At 29.5% G+C, this 10756-nt stretch overlaps 1 protein-coding gene across 2 annotated transcripts; it reads right to left on the minus strand.

The window, feature by feature from the left end:
- Positions 1-4212: 4212 nt before the first annotated feature.
- On the minus strand, positions 4213-8887 carry LOC110643462 (protein NRT1/ PTR FAMILY 5.6). 2 transcript variants are annotated; one of them, XM_058144113.1, is made up of 5 exons: positions 8655-8789; positions 7393-7477; positions 6408-6625; positions 5228-5772; positions 4213-5141 (listed from the first exon to the last, which is right to left on the minus strand). In XM_058144113.1, the coding sequence occupies exons 3-5, from the start codon at positions 6552-6554 to the stop codon at positions 4277-4279; spliced, it is 1557 nt and encodes a 518-aa protein (XP_058000096.1). In that variant the 5' UTR covers positions 6555-6625; positions 7393-7477; positions 8655-8789; the 3' UTR covers positions 4213-4276. The 2 variants fall into 2 exon arrangements, with proteins under 2 accessions (XP_058000096.1, XP_058000095.1); XM_058144112.1 differs by lacking the exon at positions 7393-7477 and having other exon boundaries at positions 8655-8887.
- Positions 8888-10756: the final 1869 nt, after the last annotated feature.

The raw sequence follows: 10756 nt of genomic DNA on the forward strand, positions 1-10756 counted from the left end.
TTCACGCCCTTCTTATGCAACTTCATGGAGGAGACAATTACTTTGGCTGAAACTTGCATAAGTTACTGCATGACTTATGCAGATTCACTCCTTGCTTATGCAACTTCACGAAATCCTGCATGACTTACTGCATAACTTATGCAATTCTATTCCCCACTTATGCAGCTTCACAAAAAGAGCTTCCAAACCTGCCGAATTCTGCATAAGAGCCTACATAACTTATGTAGTCCACTTATACAGTTTCATAGAATACATCAAAGCTTGAAAAACCAGCATGACCAACCTGTATAGCTTATGCAACATCATGGGAAGCACCTGGAACCACCAATTTTACATGGAACCTGCATAAGAAGCTTGCACAACTTATGCAACTCTTCATAATGAGCTGGCAGAAATATTCTCTCACATGAACTTCACCTCAAACATACCATTTTAGGGCTACTTGTCAAAAGAATATAAATATGTTCTTATCTCATTTTGAAAAGAAAGAAAGGAAGGAAGAAAGAGCAAAAAGCAAGGGAAAACGTCAGAAAAACAGAGCAGAGGCGTCACTTCTCTCTTCTGAACCAGATTTGGAGTTTTTTTTTTCTTTTCTTCTCTATTTTTTACCTCTATTGTATTGGGTTTCTTAGTTCTTAGCATAGTTTCAAGTTTTATTTCCATATTTACTCAGAATTTCTCGTAATTATTATGGATAGTGAGTAGTTTTTCATAGATTCTAGAATTGGGATGTAATATTTGAGATATTTTGTTGATTTTGATTGGATAATCCATATTTTGTGATTTTTATGAGTTTTTATCTATTTCTTGTGTGCTTAATGACATGCTTAGTGTAGGATCCCATTAAGTATTATTCTTAATCCATGATTGAAGCACTGAAATGAGAAAACTCTGTGATAGATAATCAAGAAATTAGACTTAATTAACTTAGATCTAGAAATAGACTAAGGATTAAGAGGATTTACAGATTAATTAAGGAACCTAATGGGTCTTGATTAATTTTAACTCTATGAAAGTAGGATTAAGTTAATTAAGGCACTCTTTATCTCACTCGAAAGAGTATTCAAATGATTTAAGAATTAATCTCTTTAAAACCCATAATTTCTATAAGATTGGATAACCAATTTAAAAATCTCAAAATAGCTTGAACATGAATTCCCAAACTCCGGAATCGCTCTTTTATCATTATTAATTTCTAATTGAATTTAATTGCTTATCAGTTTAAATCTTGCCATATTTTAATTTGCTCATTTCAATTTATCGTAAATTTAGTTGAATCTTCATATTGGTAATTAGATTATTAATTTTGTATATATAGATTTCACACCTCAATTTCTATCAATCTATCGCTTGAATTCCAAAATTAGTTTAAATTAGTCAATTTTTGTATCAAAAATTCAATCATTAATACAACTCTTCGAGGGAACGATATCTTTTCTATATTACTTATACAACCCGTGCAATTGCAGTTAGGCCACATCAGTGGGACCCTTGAATTTAATTTAGCATAATATTTCCATAATACTATTATGATGCATGGATATTAACACCACGAAAGTGAAGAAAATGAGTCACAACCTAGTTAATTACCGAGATAAATTGGTAAGAAGGGATGTGGGTGACAACTTACCTTGTAGAAATCCACTACCCTTCTTTTATTTGGAGCCCAATAGCTTAAATTTAAAATAGTGGGCACAAGAGAGGAAAGGTGCTGAGAACTCTCTTTGCCTGGACTTATCTTAAAACCAGGCTAACATTTATTGTTGATTCCTAAAATCTGTCTTATTATTTCTTTTATTAGATTTCTTAATCATACATTTATGCAAACTAAGATTTACACAAATTAAATTCAATTATAAAAATACAAAATAAAATAGCAAAAGGCAAGTATTTAAATAAAGAAAATAGAAAACATTAAATAAACAATAAAGAACAAATAAAAAAGGTTAACTATTTAACTAAAATAAGTTAAAATTGAAATCATAAATTAATTTTAATTAATTTAAACATCTAACCTAATTAAATTAATGAATCTAATTCTAGTAGGTCTAATATTCATAAAAAAATCTTAATAAATTAAAAAAAAAATTGGTGGGTAAAAACAAAGAGTATTATTTAAATAAATTAGCCTAATTTCTTAAAAAAAAATTCAGATCTATATAAAAATTTTGAAAATTCTATAAAAAAAATATAAAACTTAAATAAAAAAATCCAAAGTAAATATCCATATATCAAACTTTAACTTGTAAAAAGAGAATATTAGAAATAGTAACCTAAAAAGCATATAAAATTCACTGAATCAGTCACAATGCAAATTGACCAGAAAAAATGAGTAAAAAGTAAAAATAAATTAAAAACGGTGATGCTTCTTTTAATGCCTTGACTGCACTTGTTTGTTCTTCCTTCCAAGGTGGGGCAGTTTTCCTGAGCATTTTTGACAGCTGGTTGGTGTGGTAAGCCACATGGGGAATAAACTTCCTGATATAGTTGATAATACCGAGAAACTGTTGTATTTGTTTTACTAATAGGTCCTTGTCAGGGAACTTCAGTAATTCTGGACAGGATATCCTTTTCAGTTTAAGTGGTATCAGAGCCTTGTAAAATCCGTGTGGTCCCGGATTCGAGTCTCGCCCCTGCGTAAAAAATAGCTCTGCGTTGAGAGTGGGCCTGGCGAACCCAGAGTCTGCACAAGTGGAGTCGTGGTGGGTTTGGGCCCATGGACGGGATGATAAAGAGAATTTGGTGCCCAGACTGGACAGGATATCCTTTTCAGTTTAAGTGATTAAATTAAAATATAGGAAAAAGAACCTCTAATTTCATGCACCAAGTAATATAGAATATTAAAAATATCTATTGCTACTACAAAATTGATGAATTAGAGGAGTACTTTAATAAAAATATCATAATTAATCTATACAAAATTAAATAAAATAAAATAAATATGATGACACACTAGATATCTTAAATTATCACAAGAAAACCTAAAATAAATTTCGTAAGGCTTGAAAATAAAATTAACAAAATTAGATTACATAACAATGCAGTCAGCTAAGCATAGAAAATTCAAAAACCATTAAAAATAAAAAATGCTTTTTATTTGATGCAAAAGATTATTTCTTATGAAAATAACTCATTGAATTCAATGGGACACTCAAAACTACATAAATCAAACAAGAACATAATGAAAATACAGAAAAACTAAAAATGATGAAAATAGCAATATTGGACTTGTGGGTGTCCAATCACAGATATACTTTTCTTTGGATGATCTCAATGGAATTATGAGACTCCTTTAGCATCTTGGAGAGTTTAGGAATGAGTTGAAACAAATAAAATAAAACAAATTTGGTTAATTGATTAATTAAACTAATTAATTAGGTAACTAGTGTGTGAATGTAAAAAAAAATGGTTAAAAGATTGGAGGAAGAAGAAAACTTCTAAAGAGAAGCTCTACACAGGCTAACAAATTTGAAAATTAGCCTAAATTATCTCTAATTTCAGCCACTCTCATAGTCTCCCAGTCTCCAAAACACTTTGGGGTCTTTACCATCCAATGGTATTTCGTTATAGGGCCCCTCAACACACTTAAAACGGAGAAGAAAAATAAGTGTCTATAATTGACTCATTATCTTGAGTGTCCCAAATACAAAATACAAAATATTTTTTGTGAAATAAATGAAGCCTAAATATTTCAAATTTTATCAAAAGGAAATAAAATGATTTTAAATCCACATTATCTCATCTCGGTAGACCCAGATTTGAATATCAATTCCCCTAATCCCTCTCTTAAAAATATAAAAAAAAAAAAGTTTACAATTTCATTCTAGAGTGTGTGGCTTTCATTTTGATATAATTTACTCAAAAACAAGAGTGCGGAAAGTCGCTCCAGATGAAGAAAGAATCTTTAAACAAGGATTGCATGATATATGTTATATAAAATCCAATGATTCATATAGTGCTTAATTAATTGCAAAATTCATATTGCAATTACAAGTATGGTGAGGGAGAATTGGTAAGAGCGCGATGCATATAGTCTATAAGAACTATTGCCCCTTGAAGACCAAAAGAATCTTTCATTTTGAGGATCTATGTAGAGTTTCTGTAACAGTGGCTTCATGCATAAAATTTATACCACGGAACTTATATAAGAGGCCAGAAGTTTTGTTTTTTTTTCCTTTTCCTTTTAATGTATTTATTGAAACACATGCAGGCTTAAGATTCCAAGTAAATGCATTATAAGACATGTTATTTATACACGACTTGGGAAATTTCCATTTCAAGCCACAGAGCTTGCCCAATCATCCCCACAGTAATCAGCCACAGCCATGCTCCTATTCACATTTTTATAAGAATATCGCCTGGCCAACAACACATAGGTTATCATATTTGCTGTGGTAATGCCCGCTAATAGCCAGTAAAAATTGTCTAATCGACTACTGTTTAGGTCCTTCCCAAACCAACTCTTCCCATATTTCTCTGTAACATGATCCACAACCGTTATTAGCAGACTACTAAGAAAGTTTGCAGCTCCAATCACACTAAGGTAGAAGGCAATGCCTAAGCTCCTCATGGAATCAGGAACTTGATCATAGAAGTACTCTTGCAACCCCACTAGTGTAAATCCATCTCCTATGCCTATGATCAGAAATTGTGGAGCCAACCAAAATACACCCATTGATAGTGAACCCTTCAGCGGATCCTTCTCCACAACACGTAGCCTCTTTCTCTCCACCAAGGCTGAAACAACCATTGTTGCAATTGAGAAAAGCATTCCAAAGCCAATTCTTTGAAGGATTTTGATGCCTCGCTCGTTTCCTGTCATCCTTCTTAGTATTGGCACTAGGACCTTCTCATAAATGGTGACGGATATTATCATTCCAATGGCAGCAAGTGAGTAAATGGAGGCCGGAGGAATCTCAAAACCATTTCCAATCTTTCGGTTCAACGTGGTGCCTTGCTTGATGAAGAATGTGGAGGCTTGTGCTACACAAATTCCAAATGGTAAGGCAGCTAGCCATATTGGGATTATGTTGAGAATAAGCTTCATTTCCTCCACCTTGGTCACAGTTGCAAGTCTCCAAGGACTTTGCTTCTCGGCAGCATTTTCTGTCTCTTCCACAATAGCCGCTTTGTCTAGAAATCTGCAAATTGGAATTAGAGTTATGAATGAGTTTTCAAATCTGTATATATATATATATATATATATTGGAAAAAGTAGCGTAATTACTTGAGCTTATGGGTATGGCAAAGAAGCCTCCCTTGGTCCATCTGCGACTTGGGTACTTCATGGAGATCGGCAGGATTGGAAGGATTTGGCAGGTTTCTTTTCTTTATGGCAGCAACAAGAACCTGCAACATAGGGGTCAAGGGGCTGCCCGTTGGCACCCTATAACGGTAAAATGGCCTTCCTACAATGAAGATGACTAGCGTGAGAGCCATAACTGCGGTGAGAATAATATCTGCAACACCCCAGCTGATATGGTCCTGTACATCAACAATTAATGTTACACCAAGTAGGAGACCACAGCAGAGGCCAAAGTTCCACCAGTTGAAATACGACATCTTTTTCTTTCTTTCTTCACTGTGATCATCATCAAATTGGTCGGCTCCAAAACTCTCTAAAGAGGGTTTATGTCCTCCAGTTCCCATAGAGATCAAGTAGATAGCAAGAAAGAAGACCACTTCATGAACCTTCCTTGGTTCTGGACAAATGTCTGCATCACATGCCTTGAGACTTGGTAGGAATTGGGACAATGTTAAGAGAATCAAACCCTGTTCGTTCACATCAACAAAATTGGAAATAATTAACAAAAAAGGAAACGCAATTCCAGAATTAATTGCCAAAAATATGTTAGAATAAAACTAAGGAATTTAAAGGCAAATGACGATTTGTTTTGTTAAAAAAAAAATCTGTTTGGAATGAATGAATCGTTGACATTAAAATCTATTTCAGCAATTAATATATGAAATATAAGTTTAAACCTCAATTAAATTCAATATAAAAGATGATCGATTTATGATTTCTCGTAGACATGAAACCCAAGTTTAATTTGGATGTGCCAATCGAACTTAAAATTGTTTAAGCCAAAAATAATTTTAGAAAATGTTAATTATTTCTAGACATTTAAGCTATTAGGAAAATTTTTGTAATATTTTATTTGAAAAAAAATTATTTAAATTTGATTAATTATATAAATATACAGATTTGTTTATTTTACTTATATTATTGTATTTTGAGTTTGCAATAAATTAAGTATTAATTATTTTACGGAGATAATTAATGAAGATATGTTTGATTGAAAATTTTGTTAAAAATGACCCAGCTATTGAATCGACTGCATTGAGTAAATTGATTATATATATATTTATATATATATATTAACAATGGAAACTGAAAATGAGATTACCAGAAGATAGGCTATGGAGGAAAAAAAAACAGTGGAGAATCGACCCAAGTAAGCATCAGCAACAAAGCCCCCAAGCAGAGGCATCAAGGTGGTGACACCAGACCAATAGTTTACGCTCCTGGCACCCGTTTTCAGGTCTTGATGCATCACCTTTGTCAGGTAAATGATCAAGCTTGTTGCTATTCCAAAGTAACTCAGCCTCTCACTAAATTCAATTGCTGTCAAAGGACATGTAACATTCCATCAAAATAATACATAGAATATATATATATATATATATATATATATATATATATATATATATATATATATATATATATATATATATATTATGAATAGATAGAACAAATATGAAAATATTCTATACTTTTTCAATATGGGACATCAAAAGATAAAAAGCTACTATAATCAATCAAATGATTTGTAAAAAACAAAATGGAAATACTAGCTGTATATATAGGAATATATATATATAATTGAACTAAAATATTCAGTTAATTATTTTAAAATTAACTGAATAACCGATTATAAATTATCATGTATCTATATTTTATATAATATTAATTTATAAAAAAATTAATAAAAATATACTTTTAGCTATATTTTATTTATAAAAGTAATATATTAATATAATAATAATTTTAAATACTATATTATTAATTAATAAAAAATTAATTTGATTATTAATTAAAAGTACTGGAATCAATAATTGGAAATTAATATTTTAAAATTATTAATTAAATTAAATTGAAAATTGAATTTTTTTTTAAATAATTAAATTTTGTTAATTTAATTTTATATAATTATAACCTAATAATAAATGCTTTTAAAAAAATTGAATAAAATCAAAAAAGACATATAATTTCATTTTTTACATTAGATTTACTAAATTCTTAATTGAATTTAATTCATTGTAAATTTAAAATATAATATATAAACATAATTACATCTTAAATATATAAGAAATAAGTAAAATTTCTCTTACAAGCAATATGCCATTTCCGTGGACCTTAGCAAGTATTCTAGTGGCCATTATTGGCTCCCCATTGCACCTCATAAAAGTGGTAGGGCTACAATAGCAAAGCATAAGTTCTCAATTTCTGTGATTTTAACTAAAGAATCTAATTAAAGAATTAGATATGCATAAAACGTATTTGGGTAGTCTCATGAAAAAAAAAATAGAAATTCAAATTTTATAGCTGTAGAATTAAGTATCATTGAATTAAGTAAAAATGACAAAAAAAAAAATTAATTTGCACATGACACAAGAAGAATAAATTAAAATAGGTGAGGCACTATTGAAAACCATTTTATATCGTATACCATCCAATAGCATATGTATATTATTGGTGATTGTCAAAAGAATCAAAGCATTTAGAAGTGAGATAAAGAAATAGAAAGAAGAAGAGGACGTCCAATGGATAAAGTCCTGCTTTTACATTTACAATGGACTCCACTGGTTTTATGATAATTATTGGGAATCTTATTTTTGTATAATTAATGGAATAGAACAGCCATTCTATTAAAGCACTTTCTTAATTTGTTAGTGCATCAGTCACTAGTAATTGGCCATTCTCATACTTATTAGTTTAATCTACAATCTAATTCTAATCTACCGCTTATTTAAACGAAATTTCTTATATATAGTAAGATGTATAAATACCTAATCAATAAAAAATTATATTAATATATTTTCATATGAAATTTACTATAATTTTAATTAAAATGACAATCAATTATTGATTAAGTATATATACCCGAGTGTAATAAGAATAAACACTTAAATTAAATGACACAAAGAAAGAAAAATCTAAAAGATTTACTATGTGCTCTTCAAGAATTTTATTTTATTAGAATCCCAAATTTCTTAAAAACTTTTTTAAATAACATAAAAAGATGCTTATAAAAAGAATAACATAAAAAGATAAATACTTTATATGCAAAGAAAGATAAAATGAATCCACAAAGAAAAATATTTCATATATATTTTTAAAAAAAAAATCATTTCAGAACAGTCATAATTAAGGAGGAGGACAAGAACAATAATCGTAGTTGTGGAAGTGATTTTGCTGCAGACCACGTAGATGAACAGTTTAGTCGCCATGAAAACAAGGATGAAGAAGTTTAATTGTAACCCTTTTTCTTAGCAATCAATCAAAGAATAGAAAGACAAAGCAAACCCTCTTAGTTCTATTAATATCAGAAGTGTTATCGGTGATGAGAAAAAGGTAAGTGGCTAGTTCTTACCAAAGATAAAAAGAGAAGCTTTCCAAACACCGGTGGAGGCACGGAGAGGAATCCTTCCTTTATGATCCACAGAAGAATCATAAACCCTTTCATCGAAGCCTCTTGCTTCTGCACCCTTTCTTGGCTCCATCTTTGGACAGCCAAGTCGATCGATGGATTAGCTGCTACTAGTTAAGTGACACGAAGAGGTGGTGAGGAAAGCAAGTTTGGTTCGGTCCCTTTATATAAACGAGGATTTCGCCAAGTTGACTCCTTGAGTTTGGTATTTGGAAAAAAATATATATATATTGGATAGGTTTCAACCTTTGCGAAGAAAGAAACACTTGCTCATGCAATTATTGCGAAAGAGAAAATGCTTTTACTTTCCACGATTCAACATGTCATTATCGCTCCTTGCCTCTCTCGAGAATGTTATTTGGCTTCATAGTTTTGTCCCCTCGTTTATTGTAAAATATATATATATATATATATATATATATATATATATATATATATGGAAAAATAGAAAAAAAAAACAATTTTAAGTTTTTTCTATTTTTTATTATTATACTCTAAATTAAAAAATTTTGACAATTAACCCACGAGTATTAGGGCAGTAGTAAAATTTATTATGCTTAAGAGAAAAACTCAAATTCGATTCTTAGAGAAAATATTATTAGAAGAGGTAATCATAAACTCCAAAAAGATTAATCTTCTATATACCGTGAAGAAATGAACATAAAAAATATTTAATGTATTAAAAAAAAATTAACAATTACATCATACACTTCATATAATAGAGCAACTCCATAGTTAATTACTAACAATGCCATATTAACATTCTAAAGCACAAATTAAATTAAATAATAGTAAATTTCAAAAAAAAAATCAAATAAAAGTAATTGTACTTATAAACCTAATCAAAAAAATATTCCTTTTTAAATCTAAGTAGAGTTACTTTCGTCGTTTCCTGTGAAAATCGAGATTTTTGTTTTTTTTTTTTTTCTTCTTCCCCAACCAATAAAAAACATGCCTTCTATACGCCTGCCGGCGAAGTCTTCCCTACACAAAGACAAGAAGTGTCCTTTTAAGCTCTTTTTTTTTTTTTTCCAAAACATGGTGTAAGAGTTTCTTCATACACCTCATGGACATTGGAGAATCCAGGACGCAAATTCTATTCATATAGAGCTTAAGAGGTAAAAATAATTAATGTTTTGTGGTGATGTACGAGTTTGGATTGTGAATATGACTGATTCAATGTTTTGATTTTGGGCAATTAGATGAAAATATATCAAATCTTTTTGTGATTTTGATTTTAAAGTTTCAATTTTAATTTTGGTATCTAACATTTAACATTGAATGTAATTATACCGAAAATTTAAACTCAAATTTGCAATTGAATGTAAAAGACTAAATGTTTGCGGTTTGCAATTATAGCTAAACCTTCCAATTTTGGATAATATTAATCTCAACATTTGATATTTGATGCTATTTAACTAAAGCTTAAAATTAATTTGGAAAAATTTAAATTTTATTCACCAAACTTATAATTATGACAATCAAATGTATTAAACTTATAACTATGATAATTAAACACCCTAAAAAGATTTTGTACTTTGATAATTGAGATGATTGATTGTTATAAAAATTATAACCACGTCAATCAAAAGAATAAAATTAGTTCATTTAAAACATATATGGATGGATTTCTATAGATTTAGGTAATAAATTTAAAACATGTATAGATAGATTTCTATGAATTTTGGTAATAAAATTTAAAGTTTAGAGCATTTAGTTACTAAAATTGTAAGTTTAGTAAATAAAATTTAAATTCCTCTTATTCAAATTTAATTTTGGCTATTAGAGTCAGATGTTTGGGTTTGTGATCAAAATTAAAACTTTTGATTATAATTGCAAATTACCGCAAATGTTTGGCTTTTATGTCCAATTACAAATTTTATTTACAAATTTGGGTATAATTGCACCCAAAGTCAAATGCTAGGATATTAAAATTAAAATTGAAAACTTAGGATAAAATTTCAAATTAACGAAAAGGTTTTTTTTTTATCTAATTGGCTTTTGATTTTCTATTGTGATGTATAGATTTAGGAGAATGATTGTGC

The sequence above is a fragment of the Hevea brasiliensis genome, chromosome 3, assembly GCF_030052815.1.
Source record: "Hevea brasiliensis isolate MT/VB/25A 57/8 chromosome 3, ASM3005281v1, whole genome shotgun sequence".
Lineage (NCBI taxonomy): Eukaryota > Viridiplantae > Streptophyta > Magnoliopsida > Malpighiales > Euphorbiaceae > Hevea > Hevea brasiliensis.